General features: G+C 42.2%; 1 protein-coding gene across 1 annotated transcript; it reads right to left on the bottom strand.

Moving 5' to 3' along the window:
* Positions 1-110: 110 nt before the first annotated feature.
* Positions 111-13416, bottom strand: LOC145389622 (uncharacterized). Its single transcript, XM_080264862.1, has 5 exons — positions 13236-13416; positions 13001-13190; positions 4781-4907; positions 752-3617; positions 111-202 (listed from the first exon to the last, which is right to left on the bottom strand). The coding sequence occupies exons 1-5, from the start codon at positions 13414-13416 to the stop codon at positions 111-113; spliced, it is 3456 nt and encodes a 1151-aa protein (XP_080120988.1).
* Positions 13417-21371: the final 7955 nt, after the last annotated feature.

Below are 21371 nucleotides of genomic sequence, written 5' to 3'. Positions count from 1 at the left end.
ACGACCTCCTCGCCCACTATAATTCTCTACAAATACTTCATCATTTACAGCAAATTCCCTCACCGTTTTTCCCTTATCATGATACATCTCTTGATTGTCTTGTTTCCTTTTCACACTCTCTTAAATTTGGCCTTATCAAGTCCAAAGGACCCTGCAAGGTCCTGCCCATAAGCAACTCTGCAGGGGTAGCTCCAGTTATTGACTGAGGTGAACAACGGTATCTGAACAAAAACCTTGCCAACTTAGTCTTTATGTCGGCCTTCCTCATTTTCAGAAGACCGTTTTTAAATGTCTGAACAGCTTTCAGCCATGCCATTTGAACTGGGGTTAAAAGGAGCACAAGTAGTGTGTACAATTCCATTCCTTTTCATAAACTCACCAAATTCACAACTGGTGAACTGGCTTCCATTATCAGTCACCAACATTGAAGGAAGCCCATGTGTAGTAAAAATGTCTCTCAACTCAGAAATGGTGGCTATTGCTGTGGCATTGTGCATTATTCTTACTTCCAACCATTTGGAATAGGCATCAATGAGGACCAAAAACATATGTCCCATGAATGGGCCTGCAAAGTCTACATGTACTCTTTCCCAGGGTCTTTCTGGGTATGGCCACACATGAAGGGGTGCAACGCTGGGTTTGTTTCTATTTATCTGGCAAATTTCACATGTGCTTACTGTCATTTCTATATCTTTGTCTAGCTTTGGCCACCATACATAAGATCTAGCAATACCCTTCATTGCGGACATACCTGGGTGTGCCTCATGTAGTTCTTTTAGTACCTGTTGTTGACCTGCAGGAGGAACCACCACCCTGTTTCCCCACATGATGCATCCTTCATCAGTGCTAAGTTCATACCTACGTACAAAAAAGGGTTTAAACTCTGGAGCGTTTACATCATCTGGCCAACCCATCTTAATGAAATGTAACACCTTAGCATACACTGGGTCATAGGCAGTCCATCTCCTTATGTGCTTAGCAGATACAGGTGAGTCCTGAATATGCTCCAACAACAACACAGTATCAGTGGGGATGGGCTCTGATGCTATCCTTTCCTTTAGTGGCAGCCTACTCAAAAGATCTGCATTGGCATTGTCACGTCCACTCCTAAACTGTATCTGATAATCATAGCCAGCGAGAATAATGGCCCAACGCTGAATTCTTGCACTGGCCCTGCTGGGCAGTTCTTTCTTTTCATGCAACAAGGACACTATGGGCTTGTGATCTGTAACTAGTATAAATTTTCTACCAAAAACATAATTATGGAAATGCTGCACACCATAGACAATAGCCAGACTCTCCCTGTCTATCTGAGCATAATTTCTTTCTGCATCATTCAGTGTGCGAGAAGCAAATGCTATTGGTTGTTCTGAGCCATCCTCATTCTTATGAGCTAACACTGCACCCACACCATAAGGAGATGCATCACATGATAACACCAGTGGTTTTCCTGGGTCATAATGCACCAAAACTTCACTAGAAAGTAGCATCTTTTTAGCTTTTCTGAATGCTGCTTCTTGTGGCTGCATCCACTGCCAACGTACCTCCTTTTTCAACAGGTAATACAAGGGTGCTAATACTGAGGAAAGGTTTCTGAGGAACTTGCCATAAAAATTTATTCCTCCTAAAAATGATCTCAGTGTCTGAACATCTGTTGGCCTGGGTGCATCCACAATAGCCTTTACCTTGTCCTCCAATACATGAATACCTTGTGCATCAATTTTATGCCCTAAATAACTTACACTGGTTTTAAAAAACTCACACTTGTCAAAACTCAGTTTCAGTCCCTTATCATTTAGTTTTTCTATGACCCGATTTAAATTTGCCTTGTGTTCTGTCTCAGTACTACCAGTAACTAAAATGTCATCTACATACACCACAGTATGAGGAACATCTCTCAGCAAGTTATACATTTCCCTTTGAAAGATTCCTGGGGCACTTTTGATGCCATAAGGTAGCCTGTTGTACCGAAATAATCCTCTGTGAGTGTTTATGACACAGTACCTTTTGGAGTCCTCATCCAACTGCATTTGCTGATAGGCAGCACTCAAATCCAATTTTGAAAATGACTTTCCACCTGTTAAACTTGTCAACAAGTCACTTATTTTTGGGACAGGAAAGCTATCCGTTTCACAAACAGGATTGATTGTCACCTTAAAATCTCCACAAATCCTGACCTGGGAGGAGGGTTTGGACACAACCACTACAGGAGTTGCCCATTCTGAATTCTCAACAGGTGTTAGCGTCCCATTAGCCACCAACCTATCCAGTTCCATGTTAGTGGCCTCTCTCAGTGCAAAAGGCAGTGGCCGTGCCTTACAAAACTTAGGCTTGGCATTAGGATCAACATAAATCTTAGCTTTCCCTCCTGTGTAGTTACCTAAACCTTCCTCAAACACTGATTTGTACTTTTCTTTCAGAGTTTCTACAAACTTATCATCAGAAAATAGTTTGCCTTCTACTGTAAACACAGAATTCTTCCAATCAATCCTGAGCAATTCCAACCAATTTCTACCTAATAAATTTTGTCCAAGGCCTTTTACTACCACTAAAGGTAACTCATGTATCTGGTCATGGTGTTTGACAGTCACCATCAACACACCCTTTACTTCAAGTCTTTCACCAGTATATGTCCTCAAAATTACATCATCTTCAGTCAGTCGCTGGTGTAATTCAGGCACTTTTTCACAAATTTTCTGATATTCTTGTTCATTTATAATAGTAAAACTAGCACCTGTGTCTATTTCAAATTCTACCTGTTGTCCTTCCATACTTATCTTACAGAGATATGGTTTTATGCTGTTCAACCGTATTTTACTTTTGTTTCCACCACAATAGTTCACAGACTTAAAGTCAAAACTGTAGTCATTGTCAGCTTCACCTGCCACCTGATAAGCCTCACTGTTACATTCTTCCCCACCTGAGTCTTCAGATCCTGGCAATTGGTGCATTCCACCGGATTTCTGGGTCCATCGTCCTCTTGAAGGTGCCATATTCTTGGGGTGACTGTGCTGCATTGGCCTTGACGGGTAGCCCTGCTGCGCTGACCTGAACCGGCTGTTACTTCTGACAGACGGTGTTGCCCCATCCTTCTGGTGCATTGATCCCTCTCTCCTCCGTGGTTTCCGGCATTTCTGGGATACATGGCCAAGTTGTTGGCAGTTAAAACACTTTTTATCTTTGGCCCAACATTTGTCAGGGTGGTGTGCCCCACCACATCTCCAACATGGTATATCCTCTTTCTGATATGTTGGTCCTTTCATGTCAGATATATCTTTCTGCGTTGATTCTATGACTACTGCCAGATCAAAAACCTTTTTGCAAGACAAAACCTCACCAGCTGGAGGCTCTAAAGCCAATAATTTTGTTTGTATATTTTCATCATTAATGCCAACAATCAACTGGTCATGTAACATTTGATCTTGTGGATGCATTGTCAAGGAATCAAAATTGCAGTGTTCTGTAAGTTCCTTCAAAGCAGCCATATACTGTGGTACAGTCTCCCTAGACTGCCTAATCCTCTTGTGAAACTTCAGCCTTGCCACACTTTCCGAGAGTTTGGGTTCATGGTGGTTAGTTAACAATTTACAGAGTTCATCAAATTTTAATTCACCAGGCTGCTTGGGTTTACACAAACTCCTCAAAAGTCTGTATGTTTTGGCTCACACCTCAGCTATCAATACTGACTTCTTTTTGGCGTCGTCCTCTATCTCATTTGCCAAAAAATGGTGTTCCAGCCTTTCTTTGTATTCAGTCCAAGACTCCAACTCGGAATCAAATGCATTTACTTGGCCAATGAGGGCCATAGCTGATACCTTGGGAAATGGCAGGGGTCGGATGGTTCAACGTCTGGTAGCGGCGTCTCCAGCAGTGATTTCACACGTCACCCATACAGTCGTTCTGGCCGATCCCTCCTTTGTTTTATCCTCGTCGCCAGTTTCTAATATCTTGAAGATCTCTGCTTGACATCCACGACCACAGGGAAAGCAATTAAACAACACATCCAATGCAAAACAACAGCAGCACTTTATTCTTGTTCCTCAGCCCATACCTCTTGGTCGCTTGTCTGCCGATCTCGGCGTATACACAAACATGGGAAGAATTTCATACACTCCAATCATAACAAGTTCCCTCTCCCATGTTATGTAAGGATTCCCTTCCTGAGAGCTTTGCAAAAGTTAGAATTTTACAACTCAGCACAGTATGTACACATACCATAACCAGTGATCACATGTACTATAAACACTAATAATAAGGGTACTGTACTTGCTCTACTTAACAAACTGAACACATTGATGTAATGATAGGTAACATACTATACATACTACAGTAATAAAATAATCATCGTAAGCACAATGTAAGACTTCCATAAGTACCTGTTTCTGAAAGCTGGGGTTTGCATAATATCAGGAATATCTGTATGTCAGTGATTTTGCATGTGTTGAGTAATGATTGTCATTTTATTTTAAACAGTTTAAAATTTAATATGATTTTGTATCTGAATAAGGAAATAGATTACAGGTTGATGTATTTATCCAGAAGTATAGCATGAAGAGTTATGCTGAGTTTGACCTGCCTACCATCTAAACCTTTGGAACGAAATTGACACCACCACTTTCCCTCTCTTGTCTCATGCTAAACCCTTCAGTTCAAAAGGCCATTACAAGGCAAATAAATTTGTCTAGAGATAAGAGGAATAGCTTGCAATAAAAAAATCATCTTAGTGAAGTGAATTTGACTTGCCAGTCACTTTAATCTTTTGAATGAGATTAATGCTCACCACCATCTCTTTCATTTTTTCCAGTTCCCACTTGACGAGACAGAAGAGTCTCTCCACCATGGCTGCCGCACTCCACTTGAGGACATAGAACAGAAGCTCAACACAAAGTTCCCAATGTAAGGATACTCTGCTTCATGGGCATTTTGAGTTGAAAGCAAGTACTGTAGAAATGGGGTTCTGGGATTTTTTTTTCATGTCGCATGGTGGAATGGTTGGGATCCTTTCTCCTTAACTCGTAGTCGTATGACTGTTTCATTATGGTCTTGCTATCTGCAGAGGATTTTATTCACTTTGTGAAAGAATTTCTTAACTGTTAGGGGGTTACATATAGCTTTCATTAACCCTTCACTGCTGATATCTTTCTTAATTAAAGTAATTTTGTGATAGCAAGATTTCACATGCAGATTACATCAGGTTGCAGGGGTTAAGGCCACTTGCACAGTTATAGCTTTTGTAAAGATGCAAATCAATGAAACTTTCACTCCTCACTTTCCATTTCCAGTCACCTTTGGCAGTGATGTTAGTGATCGCACAAAGCATTAACCTAACTATTTTTAAACAGTTACTGTAGAACCCTGAGTGGACTACATACATCCTGAGTGATTTTTATTTATTTTTTTCTGAGATGCAAATAAATCAACTCTTAAGCAGCCATTATTTTGGGAACCTGGGCCTGGGTGTAGTTCTGAGTGATGAATAGTATGTATGTAGACCAACTGGAGGCTACGGTACCTTGGAATCTATAGGGAACTCCATACCTCTCCAGTGAAGCCTATCATATTGGGGATTCTTTTCACTGAGATGCAAACAAATCAACTGGGGAAGCAGCCTTTATTTGGAGAATTTGGGTTTAGTTCTGAGTGGTCAGTGTTATGTATCAAGACCGACTGGAGGTGCTAATGTAAAAAGTGTAAAAGGTAGCCGTAGCAAGACCTAAGATCATTTGGTGAGAGCATGTACTTGGGTTATTGTAGTGAAATGCATACATGTGTTGGCCTTATAACTGTAGTTACATTTTGTTAATGCAACTGTTACATAAGTGTCTTCTATCTGTCTCTCTATCTATCTATTTATCTATTATGATTTGTAATTATAATATGGAGTCCTAACAAGCATACAATACAGTCAGTTCTCACTTAAGATATAGGATATGTATAGGCAGATTGCAGTTTTAACCCCCCATCTCCCTAATGGTGTCTTTTATAGCTCATTATTTCTACTGCTGAATGATTTTATTCAACATTGGAGAGACTTTTCAAACTGAAGAATATAGCTATTATTAAATCCTTCACTATTGGAGGTTTGTCCCATCTCAGTAAATTAATTGTCTGTTGATAAGAAAAATAACACAGGCAAATATGTAATTGGTTTGAAGAGGTTAAGTGAAACAACTGTAGGTGACATGTGTCTCTGGTTCATGATTTAAGGGTTGAAAAAAATAATAATAATATGTATATCACTCATCTGACTTTAATAAGAGGAATATCTTGCAATGGGGAGTGTGTTGTCCTGTCTCGGCTACCTCCCTTTCCTTGGGGGAAGCAGCCTAGGTATATAGATAGAGATAGATGTATATCACAAGCAGTTTATTAGTGAAACAATCTTAAGTGACACTTCTTTGAAGGAGGACTAACTGTATGGTATATGATAGGTGGTACAGTTACGATGCATGGAAGTTAGGCATGAATGGAGAATCAGTGGTATCATATATATAATAGGTATGTTGCATAAATTGGTGGTAGGTGGTGACCATCATCCACTCACTTGATGTAGTGCTGCCTACTTCTTCCTTAGCCTTTATCATTCTTTTTCTGTGCCTCCCCTCCTCTCTTCCTATTTCTCCCATCTTTCCTTTCACTTCTTATTGCTTTTCTTTCCTTGACAGGTGGCTTTACATTGAGTGACAAGCCAAATGGTTTCCTGTAAGCCAAGAAACCATTTACAACGCTGGGTGGTAACCATACTGTATAACCAAACCATACGTGCTCCCTACGTGTGAACAAGTGGGTTGGTGGAGGGTTAGTGTCCCTCCCCTTAAAACAAATAACTCAAAGTCAAATGGCCACCCCTTAAGGGATTATGGTGTCTGTCAATAGATAGATGTTGCATAAATACCTTGTGAGGCAGAATGGTAATTTCTATATATTTTCATATTTTAAGCTGTGGTCAAGTTCCTTGAAATTGCAAAATTTTATTGCATTAGGGTGTATTCTGAACTATTCAGATACTTCTGGAAGGGTAAGAGAGTTTGCGCAGCAAATGTTCAAAGATAGTTTGGTAGAAAAAATTATATTTACAATTGAGAGGTTCAGCATACCGATATATTTTGTGAAAATGGTTAACGGATTCATATATTTTATCCTTGAGAATAAGCTTCAGTGATTGTAAGTACTGTTGCTTGTAATGTTGTTGGACCTAATAAGGGATAGTATTTTCAAGTCATTGGCTTGGTGCTTACTATCCATTTGCTATGGTTGGCCTTGCTGCTTGAAGATAAAATATGTCATCATGAAATTCATTGTTGTTAACAGACCCCAGTTAATCCTTCAGTCCCACTGTATGCAGTTTGTAGGCCCTTGATTAGTTTGGCATGATGAATGATAGTGACAGGATTGAGCCTGATAGATAGAAGAAAAGATTTTAAAGGTATGACTGATGGGTCAGTGGGCAGCCACTGTGGTCTAGTTGATTAGAGTGCATCTTACCAGCCAAGGAGCCAAGTGTTTGATCCCAAGCTAGGTGCATTGGTTGACATCAGGAAAGGTATCCAGTTGTGAAGTGTTACATACTTCAACAGAAGGCCCCTGAATAGAGGCACCATCTTGGCTTGTCCAAGAAGAGAGTGCGTGGCATAAAACTGCATCATCAGTGAAAGTGAATGCATGTATAGCATTGGCCTGTTTTACCCTGCATCCTCTTCATAATTTTTCCTGCTGTGGTATCTGGTTTCCCTCTTCATGATATGGACCATACTCATCCCTTCGTACAGTAGTCTTAAGAAGTTGTATTGTTGTTATGATGATGTTGATGATATTGTGCATTTTTTTTTTTTTTTACTGCTACTTTCTCCTGCAACACAGTGCTGTACAGTTGACATAATTTGCTGCTGATATTCTTTCATAATTTTATAGAGGCTAAAGGTAAGCCAAGACTGACAGCACTGGACCTTTGGCTTCTGTAGAAATACATGTATAGAGTCTGAATAAGCTTAAGGGAGTTTTTCTTTATTTCAGATTGGAAGAATTTTACCCATAGCAGGAAAAGCTGGAAAAATAGATGACTGTTCCACATGTGAGTACTATATAATTCTTCCTTTTGAACAGTTACCTGTTGATCTGTCTATCTATTGCCAGACATCTGAATCCTGTAAGGGGTGGCCACAAACAAATCACCTCCATTCTTCCCTCTCCCCCACCATCTAACTGCCCTGCTCCCACCTCATACCCCCCTGTCTCGTATACCTCTCTACTCCATCCCTCCATCTCATCCTTGGCCTCCCCCTCCCTCTCCCCCCTTCCACCTCACTCACATTGACTCTCCTCATCAGTCTTTCGCTCTCCATCCTCTCCATATGGCCAAACCACCTCATTGTATTTCTCCTAACGCTTTCTATCACATCCATATCCACACCACAACGCTCCTTCACTTCCTCATTGGTCAGTCTGTCTCTCCATGTAACTCCACATGTTCCTCTCAAATAACTCATTTCCAATGCTCTCACTCCTGACTTCTCTCCTTCCAACAAGGTCCAAGCTTCACGTCCATACGTTAGAGTTGTATCACAATACTGTCATGTAGTAATATTTTCACTTCCATGCTCACTTCCCTGTTTCTTATCACTGCTTTCAAGGAACCAGCAACCATTCTTCCTTGTTGTATCCTCTCAAGGACTTCACCCTCCAAACTTCCATCCTTACTCATCACACTACCCAAGTACTTAAATCTATCTATCTATCTGTCTATTGCCAGATGCCATAATCCCGTAAGGGGTGGCCATTTGACTTTGAGTTATTCATTGTACGGGGAGGGGCACTAACCCTCCACCAACCCACTTGCTGACATGTAGGGAGCACGTATGATTTGGTTATATGGTTACCACCCAACGCTGTAAATGGTTTCTTTGCTTACAGGAAACCATTTGGCTTGTCACTCAATGTAAAGCTACCTGTAAAGAAAAGAAAAGCAATAAGAAGTGACAGGAAAGATGGGAGAAATAGGAAGAGAGGAGGACAGGCACAGAAAAAGAATGATAAAGGCTAAGGAAGAAGTAGGCAGCACTACATCAAGTGAGTGGATGATGGTCGCCACCACCTACCACCATGTACTCACATTTTCCATTTCCTCATCATCCAGCCTCACTGTACATTCACTGACTTAACTTCTCTCGATGACCATAACTTTACTTTTCCCTACATTCACCTTTAAATTCCGTTTCTTACACGCTCTCCAAAACTCGTCCACCAAGCCTTGCAGCTCCCCTTCATCTTCGCTTAACATCTGCAAACAACAGTACAGGGAGTTTCCAGAGACTACCCTCTCTCACTAGGGTCACTCCAACATCCACTGCCCTACCTTGTATCTCTTTTATAACCCCATTCATGTACAGATTGAACAACCATGGAGACATGACACATCCCTGTTTCAACCCAACCTTCAAAGAGAAAAATTCACTCAGTTCACCATCCACATGCACTGCAGCCTTAGCACCCTCATACATACTCTTCACAGCATTCAACACCTTCCCAGCTACTCAGTATATTCAAAATACTTTCCACAATCAGAAAAATTCCTGTGAAAAAAATACAGGTTCTCTCTTCACTTTCCACAATCCTTGTCTATCCACCCTATCATATGCTTTCTCCAAGTGCTTAAAGGCCGCCTACAACTTCTTTCCCTTCTCTAGAAACTTTTCCACTAAAGATCTAAGAATGAATATCTGATCTACACAACCTCTTCCCTTCCTAAAGCCTCCCTGTTCTTCTCCAACTAATTCCTCTGTTATTTCCTTAACTCCGTCAGGTGCTTGAGTGTGCGAAAGTGGATGTATGTGGAATAACTGAAACTAAATGAAGAGGTGAGAGTGAGAGACAATGGGGGTATGGATGGGAAATATGTGCAGGAGTAGGTGAGAATGAGAGGGCAAAAGAAGGAGTGTGTATTGTTGTGAGTAAAAGATTGAAGAAGAACATAAGAGAGTATGGATCAGTTGGCTCAGAGATTGTGTGGGTTAGATTGAATGTTGGAATACAAATGTGGACAATTGTGTGCGTGTATGCGTCAACACAAGATCGTACAAGCAGAGTGAGAGAAGAGTTCTGGACAAATGTGGAAGTGTGCATGGAAAAGTTCAGAAGGAATGAGAGAGTGTTTTTCATTGGTAATATGAAAGAGGTAAACAGTCATCACTCAAAGGATGAATAACAAATTGACAGATGATAGGAGCAAACCATAAATATTACTCTACAGTAGTAATGTACCTCTTTTTATTAAATTTCAAATGTATGTTGCTGCTAGTATGTACAGAGCCAATAGCTCTTAAAATATTTCATTTCATTTTGAGAGTGTGGGGACCTCATAGTCAGTGTGATGTACTAAGAAATACTGAAGTTCATCCTTACTCTACAGGTGTCTAGCCAGGGAGCACTCAATTGCAACAGCAGCAGTCAAGATGTGCTTAATGCTGATTCAAGGTCAAGGAGTATTTAGTGCAGTGTGGTGGGGCCTGCAGGGTGTACGGTATATGGAGAAGGTTGGAGGGCAGTGTGGAGGTAAGCAAACTACATGTTGTATTCCATCAGCTAATGAGACTTTCTAGCATCTCTTCCTTACCATAATATTCTCATATAATATTTGTCTTTGTATTTATTATTTTGTGGACTAATAATGCATAAATAGCACACAGGAGATTGGTAACCTGTTCAGTCTGAGGACATCTTTTATTCTTGTGACTGCAAGACAGATATACTCAAGAAAATTCCCAAGTAATGAAGGGGTTAATGAAAACTATATCAAGCTCTTCCAGTTCAAAAAGTCATCCTTAGCTGAATGTAGTTTTATAGAGGCAGCAATAATAGAATTTATTAAATTCCCTTGGCTGACTTTCATAACATGCCATTTGTGGAAATTGACTGGTAAGGAAGAGGTGTGAGTTAGCCTTCTACACTGATGAGAATGTAGCTTTTATTTATTTTTAAGGGGAAGGAGGGAGGATGATGAGCAGATAAACAAACTACATTTGGTGATATTCATGCTTTGTATTGCTCTCACTCACTAGGTACAGCCACTATAACAATGACAAATAACCTTCGTATGGTTAAAAAAAACACGATGTATTTCATGTGAAGTATAAAACACTAGTTGTATTGCACATGAAGTAATTCTGACATGAATCACATTCATTGTTATTCTATGTGGGGATTACTTCACACTTGAATATACTGCATCTATATACTAGTACATATAAAAATTTAAGAAAAATGTTTGTGAGATGAAAGTTGGATGTGTTAGCTTTGAGTGAAACGAAGATGAAAGAGAAGGGGGAATCTATGTTTGGAAGTGTGAATGGAAGATTGTCAGGTGTTGATAGAGGAAGGGCAAGAGAAGGTGTGGCCTTGTTAGTGAGTCCTGAAGTACAGCAATGTGTGATTGAATGGAAGGAGGTGTCATCGAGACTGATGTGGGTGAAAGCGAAATTTGAACGTGAGTTGTGGGTGTTTGTGAGTGCATATGGGCCTGGTAGTGAAAGGGATGAAGAAGAGAGGGAGTCGTTCTGGAATGATGTTGATGAGTGTCTGCAGAGTTTTGGAGCAAATGTGAATGTGGTAATGATGGGAGATCTGAATGCTAGAGTGGGAAATGTAGCAGTTGAAGGCGTAGTTGGTATGCATGGTGTGCCTGGAAGAAATGAAAATGGGGAATGAATGATAGCGATGTGTGTTGAGCGAGAGATGGTGATTGGGAATACGCTGTTTGAGAAGAAAGATATTTATAAGTATACATGGGTGAGACAGGAGGGTGGAAGGGTTGTTGATAGAGCCTTGATGGACTATGTGGTTGTGTCTAGGAATGTAATAGGAAGATTGTTGGATGTGAGAGTTCTGAGAGGGGAGGGTGGAGGTATGTCTGACCACTACCTGGTGGAGGGAAAGTTAAGAGTAGGTAAGAGATGGGTGAGAGCTAGGAGCGTTAGGTGTGGCAGGGAGGTTTTGAAAGTGAGTGAGTTGGATAAAAGAGAGAAAAAGATAGAGTATCAGGAGAAATTGAAAGATGAGTGGAACGCAGTGAAAGATCGGGAAAATGGCAGCGTGGAGGAGGAACGGCAGTTGTTTAAGAGTGCTGTGGTGGGGCATGCAGAAGAGTTGTGTGGTGTGAGACGTGTGGGTGGTGGTGTAAGAAAAGGAAGTGAATGGTGGTGCGAGGAAGTAAGTATGGCTGTGGCTGAGAAGAGACGTGCAAATGAAGTGTGGCTGTGGCTGAGAAGAGACAGTCACAAATGAAGTGTGGCTGCAGAGGAAGGATGAGATGTCATATGAAAGAATAGAAGACTAAACATTTAGACTAAGCAAATTATTATTACAATGGATATACCTATAGCGCCAAGCCACACCCGGCTATTTGGCATTTGACAAAGCAAAGACTTCATTGAAATAATCTGAATAAGTATGTAATCTGCTTGTTGTTTGTGTTTGTGTTCATTCTAGTGAATGTAGGTAAAAACTAAAATGAAATTCTGAAAATATTACACCCATTCGTCATGTGCTTCATCATCGCTATCCTCAGTGTTGTCATTCATAATCTCAACTTGTGTTTGGTTGCTACATGTTTGTAGCTTGCAGAGTTCTGTACAAGGCAATCCATTCGCCAGACATGGACATGTTGGATTCTTGCATGAGCGTGAGCATTTGCAGGAGAGTAGTTCCAGAATAGCATCAGGGCAGCAGGAACATCAGACCAATCAATCATGAGTTGCTCGTTGTTATCCACATTCTCTGTATACCAGCCTCTTCCTGTTGGGGGAGGAATGGTTGGGCATCTTTCCAATGACTGCTTCCACACTCTTGCCTGATAGCATGCTGACAATGCTGATACAGAGCAGATTTACATGGTGGTAGCTGCCAGGATTCAGCCTCTTCTTTCTTGGCACAAAAGATTTGGTAACGTAGCTCATCCACTCTAGTTGCTCCCTGGATACTGTACAGGTGACACGTGAAGGCCTCTAACTTCTGAAAGTGCTCCTGACTTAGGTTCCAGCCCTCTCCAACCCTCTGCAGGGCCTCTCGGTGTTCTGTGTTACCTTTCATTAGTTTCAAAGCAGAGACCTTCCCCTTTCCTGCAAAGGCACTCACAGTGTCGCAGCCCGTCATGGCATGAAGACCCAGAAGTGCTTTTGTGTTGTCTGGTCCAAGTGTGGCTGCAACTTTGGTAACATCTATTTACTTTACTCTGTTTTTGGTACCACTTTTTATATAGATGCTGCTTGGGATATCACTAGAGAAGGCCACACATAGCACTAGAACGTCTGTGTCATCTGATACAACCTTCATTGCTGTATAGCCCTGTGAGGCTGCATGGGCAGCATGAAGAAGAAGTCGTGTGTCTGCTTCTTCTTGAGTGGACTTTAATCCATCCACTACCATGGAACCATGCTCAGTCAGTTGATAACAGGTTTCCCCACAGGTGACATATATGACTTTGCCAACAAACCGTCTCTGGTGTCTTGGATGTTTCTACTCATCTGTGATGACCTTGATTAGGTTTTCCTTGTTTCTGGAACTGGCAAGGAACTTTCTCCATTGTTTGATGGTATGGCCAGGTGAGATGCTCTTGAACTGGGTAGATTCAGACTCACCTCGCCAAACTCTCTCAGCAGCTTTGATTGAATTTTCTTGGTACACATCGAATACAACATCAATGCGTGGAGAATCATCACCTTCTGCAATTACAATGGAAAGAGCATGGTCAGCAACTTCAGCAAAGGTTTTATGGGTGCCTCTTATTTTCTGGATCAGGGCCATACCATCAATAAGACAAGCAGCTTTCCCTGGCACACATTCCGCTGGACAGACATTCTTCTGTAGCTCTTTGGCCAGTGCAGCTTTATTTATCTTTCTGAGGCTACCATCTGCTGTTGCTAGGGTCCATGGAAGAGGGCCTAGTGGGTACTGAAAAACCTCCCGCAGATTCAAACTTCTGCTCTGAGCAATGAGTACCATGTGAGCAAATAGATTTCGGTCAGCTTTCATGATTACTTCCTTTGGAGTGTTGCTATTTGTCTTCTTTTTCTTGTTTAAGTTGGCGAATGTCTTCAGGTTCAGTTTGGGCAGAGGGTCGTGGAATTTCTTGACTGGTGGACTGCTTTGTAGCCTTTCCTCTCTGAAATTTTGATATGCTCTTTGTCCTAATTGTCTTGCTTCGAGAAGGTCTGTTTCAATATCTTTTGGAGCCACACATCCGCTTGACAAGCAAACAAGATCCATTTGTTCAGTACTGACAGGATTGATCCAGCTATTGTCCAGAATCTCCATCAACCTCTTGACGTCTTCTTCATCTTTGAGGATTTTTGTTTTTTGAAGATCTTTGTGCATACTGTTTGGTTGATCCATGTCCAATGCATATTTCAGGGTTCTAAGATATGAGCTATGATACTCTGCAGTCAAGTAGTAAAGGTTAACTGCTGCTGGCTTTAGACTGAAGCCTTTTGTACCGCCAGCTGTCTGAGTGTCTCTGTTAATCGTCTCCTCCACAGCCTGGTCAACTGGAACCTTTCCAAATGTATTTTCAGTTCCAAGCTGTATAGACAAACCTCCTGCCTTCAAATACTCATAGGCATCGGGATTTTCTGTGGGAAGATGTGACATTTCAGCATAGTAGCATGAGACGTATCTGGCGTAGTTAATGTTATCATAACTGAAACACCAGGGTATCATAGCCTGGATTGCTGCCAGGTGCAGGTGCCAATCTCCTTCATGAGAGGCTCTCACGAAATTCAACACAATCTCCACCATTTCAACATAACTCATCCAGAAGCAGGCCAAAGGACCACACTTACTGCGAAGATGTTCTTTGAACTTGTCAAACAGTTCAGCTATCACTTGGAAAGAAGGAGACTGGATGAGCTCTGTGAAAGAAGTCTGGCACAGGTTTGCAGACATGGTTTCAATCTCAACCACCAATGACTGAAGATGATGTGCACTCTCACTATGATGCTCCTCACACCAGGATGGGAATTCTCTCCAAACCAGGCGCATCAAAGCTTCATACAGAAGCTTATGAAGTCGAATGGCACGGTTGTATTTGCGTCCTTCCAACACACCAGAAATGGATCCCTCTGCAATGACACCTGACTCGATGCAAAGGTCTTGTAGTCCTGCATCAGAGAAACGCTTCCCAATCACTGCCATTAATGTGCATATTGTATGGAATGCCCCAAGTCGTGGTACAATGTGCGAAAACGTGTCCTTGTGCTTCCACAATATCTCAGTGACCTTTGCATATATCGCTTGGTCACACACTACGACAATGCTTTTGAGCTCCAAAGTATTCCTGATCTTCTGCGAATGAATCACAACTTCATAGATAGTGGACATTTCAGTAGCTGGAGCATTGATGGTGGGTAGATATGCCACAGTATTTTGAGAAACTTCTTCATTATCTCTGGTAGCAATACTGAACCCTGTCCATCCAGGTACTGGGTTCTCTTGACTACTGGCAGTATGCAATCTAGCCAAGATCCAAATCAAATTATTCTTCTGGGCTTGCTGTACTACCTCCTTATAGTGTAACGCAATATGCAGTCTTGATGGTGGTCCTACCCGTTCACCAGCATTGTATGGAGGTAGAATGATAGGATTTGCATCAAGGGTCCTCTTCTTTACAACAGGTTTGGGTAGAGCTTTCCTAGGAGGATGTGGTCCATACACTCTGGGTTGCACTGCTATGCCATTTACTCGATGAGATGTACCTCCCCCACTCAAGGTTTCTTCCAACCGGTCTATGTTGTCCCAGCCTAGGGTCGTTGGGATGAGTGGCTGGAGCTGCTCAGGTATGGCTACACTTTCATCTCCTTGGGACTCAAGTTTCTGAATACATAATGCAGTTTCCAACTCCTCAACTTGCGTGTAGGACACACCATGCCCAAGACGATTAATCATCCTAATGAGTTCTACTGAGCCTGTGAGGGCCTTGGTAGCATATGGCAGCATTAGATGTTTTGGTGGCTTCAGCTGTCCTTGGGTCACCCCATAGACAATATCTTGGCCTACAGATTCAATGAGGCGCTGAATTCTTGGAGAAAGGGAAGCTTCATCCTGAGGCCCTGCTATTAAGTGTTGCAAGAATCCCTTTAGGTTGCCTGGAATAAAAGCTGAAGAATTGTTCAGTTCTGATGCAAGTGGGGGCCAAGATATGGACACACTATGCTTTTTTATCGAATTATGAAGCAAGTGAGCTGACTTTTTCAAGAGTCCTTCAATGTCGCATTTTGATTCCAGGTCCTCTACTGTGTCCATCAGAATGACATTTTGCTTGACTTGTGCATTTCGGGACAAGTTATCAGGGTACACCAGGACTTTTCTCTTTGCATCTTGTACAAAATGCAGACTCTCTCCAAATTCTGTCTCAAGATATCTTCTGACATGTTTCTTTGTAGAATCTTCCACCTTATCAACTCCCTCATGTAGCATCCAGCAGGTCAGTTTTGTCGTAAGCTCAGTCAGCTTAATTACCCTGGGGTTTTCAAAAACATCTTCTCTGATATAGGCAAACAACTTCTGAAAGGATTCCTTCATTACACATGGATATTCTTCTAAGTCTGTTTCTATGGGAATCACCTGTGGCCTTGTTCTGGTATAGCTTCTGTAGTATGATCTATGATAGTGGCCATCTGCTGCTACTAAAGCCCTTGCCAATAAGGCTAGGATCCTGCTGTCTTGCTTGGAAATTGCTGTATTCCTAAGAGTATCATCTGACCGTAGCTCAACACATTGTGTAAGTCGCTCCCTTGTCCGGCTGCCTGGCATAAATTTGTCCTTTTCACATATGATACAGACCTTGCTGTATATTCTAGACTCTTCAGATACTGTCATTGATCTCCTCTGGAGTCTTTTTGTTCAAATTTTTCCTTGTCACTGGATGCCTGTTCTGTACTTTGTTTCGATTGAAGGTCCCTTTTCATTGTGAACAGACTTCTACATTTCCTATGGTAGTGAATTTTTGGAATGATGCCCTCTGGAGTTTCTTGGGCAAAGTTTAGAATTGGTAGATGTTTCTTTATTTGTGCTGCCTTAAGAAGTGTGCTCCATGGGTTCATGTCCCTCAAACAAGAGAGATTCAGGGTCAGTTTTTCATCACAAGTACTGCTATGTATAATGCATTCTGGTACAGTTTTTGCACGGTTTGAAGGACCCGGTCCATCTTGAGTATTATCACCACCACCATAACTTGACGCTTGACTTACATCCAATGTCCTTTCACTTTCCATTTCTACAGCTAAGCATGCAAGCTACCTGAAAGTGAAAGATACATATTAGTTGTACATTCTCAGTTTAGCAACTATACGTTGAAAGCACCGAGTATCTGGAAGTATCTATAATCAACATTTTGAATTTTTCCAGTCAAATAAGGATGGCCGACTCTCTTAGGCATTTATAGTGGCCACCAGGGACTAGGAAAAACTCCATAACATAAGTTTAAACACCAAGATCATGTTTTTACCTGTATTAAAAGTAGTTATAGACCCTTATCAGTTAAGGGGGCGGCCATTTTTATATGGCAAATTACTCATAAAAAGCTACTCATCTTCGACTGCTATCATATCAAATTTTTAATCAAGGACATGAGGGAATTCAAAAATATCAGTTAGAATTTGCCCCACCAGATGGTACCGATATCGACCCAGGCTCATGGACTATTTTGGGCAAAGCCCCCCAGTTAGGAAACACGAACTTCCTAAGAAGCTTAAAATTATATTTTTCCAAAGGATTTTAGTGTTTTTGGATTGAATTTGATACCAGTTTCAGTTGGAAATCACTCATTTTTGCGTGTTTTCCCCACCCAAAACCCCGCTTTCCCACAGGTCTCCCATTATTCTTGGGGGGATGGAGAACGCAAAAAAAAGGTATTTCCAACAGAAATAATTATCAGATTCAAACGAAAAACACTAAAATCCTTCGGAAAAATATGATTTTAAGCTTGTTTGAGAGTTAGGTGCAAATATGAAAATTTACCTTTTTGAGAATCAAGCCAAAAATAAATTCTGCAATGAATCAAATGTTACGTAACCTACGCTATTCTAATGTAACTTGACCTTTGCTATTTTAATGTAACTTAACCTACATAAATCTAATGTAACTTAATCTTCACTAATCTAACATAACCTACTCTAATCTTACTTTACTTAACCTACACTAATCTAACACATTAACCTAACTGAATAACAGATTAACTTACTTTATGCTAAGAAAACAAACCTAACCTAACCTAGACTTTCCTGGCTATGAGACAATGCAAAAATGGTACACAGTATGGAAATAATCTGCCAGGGATGTCATTTTAATTTTTCTTGTCATTTCTGAAAGATTTCATTCAGCTTATGGCAGACTTTTCGTACTGGCTTGGATGGCTGTAGCCTTAAAAAAAACCCTTCAGTACAAGAGGCCTTTCCTATCTATCTATAGCCTGGCGCCCTAATCCCGAAAAGGGTGGCTGCAGACAAAACGCCTCTGAGTCGCTCTATCACCCACCATTTGACTGCCCTCCCCCCAGCTCACTACCCTCCCCCTTTCTCATATACCTCTCCACTTCATCCCTCCATCTCATCCTTGGCCTCCCCCTCCTTCTCCCCCCCTCCACATCACTCACATACACTCTCCTCATCAGTCTATCACTCTCCATCCCCCCCACATGGCCAGACCACCTCAGTGTGTTTCTCCTAATGCATCCTATCACATCCACATCCACACCACAATGCTTCTTCACTTCCTCATTTGTCAGTCTGTCTCTCCATGTAACTCCATATGTTCCTCTCAAATAACTCATTTCCAATGCTCTCACTCCTGACTTCTGTCCCTCCAACAAGGTCCAAGCTTCACATCCATACGTTAGAGTTGTATTACAATACTGTCATGTAGTAATATTTTCGCTTCCATGTTCACTTCCCTGTTTCTTATCACTGCATTCAAGGAACCAGCAACCATTCTTCCTTGTTGTACCCTTTCAAGGACTTCACCCTCCAAACTTCCATCCTTACTCATCACACTACTCAAGTACAGTATCCTTGCGTCCAGCACGTGTTAGTCCAGCACGGTGAGCAATTAATTAGTATTATTTAATACGATTTAATTACTGCAACACGAGTGTGTTAGCATAACACGCACAGAGCTCCGAGAAGTGGGCCAAATCCACAGAGTTCACTCTAGCACGATCACCCCCGGTCCAACACGGCCATACTGGACATTCCCATGATGATGATAGCCAGTGAAAACTTCTGATCAAGTAGCCTTCCCCGCCCGCTATCATGACGTGATCGTGATGGCGCCCAATTAAAAACGGTTCTGCTGTCACGTGATGTTTTGTTTAAATTTCTCCCGCCACAGCTCCACTCCTAATTCGCACTGGACGGTGCTTTGTTCTCGCAGCATTTTCTAAATTTCTGCCCTTGGTACTGCATTCTACCCTGCTCACGATGCCTAGGAAGCCTTCTGAGAACCCCAAGAAGCAGCGGCACCTCCCTCAGGCCACCAAGCTAGAAATTATCGAGAGGAAGAAGAAAGGGGAGAGGAATGTGGACATCGCCAAGGCCTACGACGTGAATGAAGCCAGCGTGAGAACAATAATAAAAAACCAAGACAAGATCCTGGTGGCAGTGAAGGCTTACGGGGGCGGGCCACTTGACTCCAGGTGCAGGCCTACTGACCCAGCAATCATTATAATGGAGCGGTACCTCAGTATGTACGTACAGAGGAAGGAGGCAGAGGGTGTTCCTGTAGATTCTTTGAACATCAGGGAGATGGCGAAGAAGTTCTATAGTGTGGCTATGAGGAGGACTGGGTCACAGCCTAACTCATTCCGTGCCTCTACAGGGTGGTTTGCATCGTTTTTGAAAAGGAAGGAGATACGGCGGGCCAAGTTGCATGGAGAAACTGCTTCAGCAGACCACATTGCTGCCTCAGAATTCCCAGCTCTACTGAAGAACATCATAGAGAAGGAAGGGTACACAGCACATCAAGTGTAAAATATGGATGAGACGGGACTACAATGGAAGAAGATGCCTAACAACACTTACATCATGAAAACCAGCCTCCAGGGACGAGGCAGGAAGGTCGACAAGTCCCGTGTATCTCTACTTCTAACCGTCAATGCCTCTGGGTCTCATAAAATGAGACCGTTTTTGATAAGCAAGGTGGCACACCCCAGGTGCTTCTACAACCGCTCTATGGCAGATCTAATGTTATCTGGCATAAAAATGACTCAGGTTGGATGACGGCAGTATCCTGTATAGAATGGTTTAAGAAACACTTCATCCCTGATGCAAAACGCAAGATGAGAGCTCTGAAACTTCCTGAGAAAATCCTCCTGTTAGCAGATAATGCCCGTGGACATCCTCAGATCTTGGCTGACATAGACCCAGCAGTGAAGGTGGTGTTTTTACCAGCCAACACCACGTCACTTATGCAGCCTCTTGACCAGGAGGTCATAAGTAACTTCAAGATGTTTTACAATCAGAGACTAAGCCGACATCTTCAGAAAGCAACAGAAACTTTTTCAGAAGTGAAGCAGATGGAGGCAGAATTGGGTGGAAGCCCCGACAGTTCACCAGCATCATCTCGCTCGTCCTCACCTGATCTTGACTCACCTGTACCAGGAACAAGCGCTGCCACACCACTGCCAGCATCACCACCTCAGGAATATCCCCACCCTGCCATGACGTCAACTACTCCAAGTAACCCCGCTGCTATGACTGTTGTACAGTTTTGGAAAAAGTACAACATGAAAAATTGTGTTGACAATATTGTGGCTGCCTGGGATAGTGTTAACGTGGCAACAATCAACCATGCCTGGCGCAAGCTAACTCCCTACTTCACCACTTCTCACCAACAAGATTCACTTCAGTACCCTGAGCACAGCAGGCAGGCAACCTTGGCAGAACTTCAGAGGGTCCCAGGCTGTGAGGAGGTTGCAGAGGAGGACTTAACAGACCCTGTGCAACGCCGAGAGGAGACCACCTTGGACGAAGCTGTTCGTCGAGTTGCTGTAGTTGACGAGGTGCAGGTAGAGGAGGTGAGAATGGCTGCTGCAGACTTCAACGCACCTCCAGCTCCCCCCCTGAAGATGCAGGATGTTACCGAGATCCTTCATGCTGTTGAAATTCTTAAGGAGGCCATGAACAGAGATCCTAATGAAATCCGACGCCAGGAAGTGATACATACCATGGAAAACAGTGTGCATTACTATGCTGATCTGTACAGGAGACACATTAACAAGAGGACTCAGACACTCATCACTAGCTTCTTCCAGCAAAAGAAGGAAGAGAGAAGAGTGCTAGAACAGGCAGAAGCAGGACCTTCCATGGATGTGGATGAGGATAGTGATTCTG

The sequence above is a fragment of the Coenobita brevimanus genome, unplaced genomic scaffold (genome assembly GCF_032717465.1).
Source record: "Coenobita brevimanus isolate Jiangsu-jjx unplaced genomic scaffold, ASM3271746v2 jjx.HiC_scaffold_161, whole genome shotgun sequence".
Taxonomy (NCBI): domain Eukaryota; kingdom Metazoa; phylum Arthropoda; class Malacostraca; order Decapoda; family Coenobitidae; genus Coenobita; species Coenobita brevimanus.
This window is presented reverse-complemented; position numbering and strand designations above follow the sequence as displayed.

Bases quoted from the DNA above. Each gene is read 5' to 3' on its own strand.
- LOC145389622 (XM_080264862.1), bottom strand. From the start codon at position 13,416: ATGGTAGTGGATGGATTAAAGTCCACTCAAGAAGAAGCAGACACACGA. The intron at 4,908-13,000 runs GTTAGAGGCCTT...CCCATGAAGCAG, and splicing joins AGTCAGGAGCACTTTCAGAA to AGTATCCTTACATTGGGAAC. The intron at 3,618-4,780 runs GTGAGCATTAAT...AAACCCAAGCAG, and splicing joins AAAAAATGAAAGAGATGGTG to CCTGGTGAATTAAAATTTGA.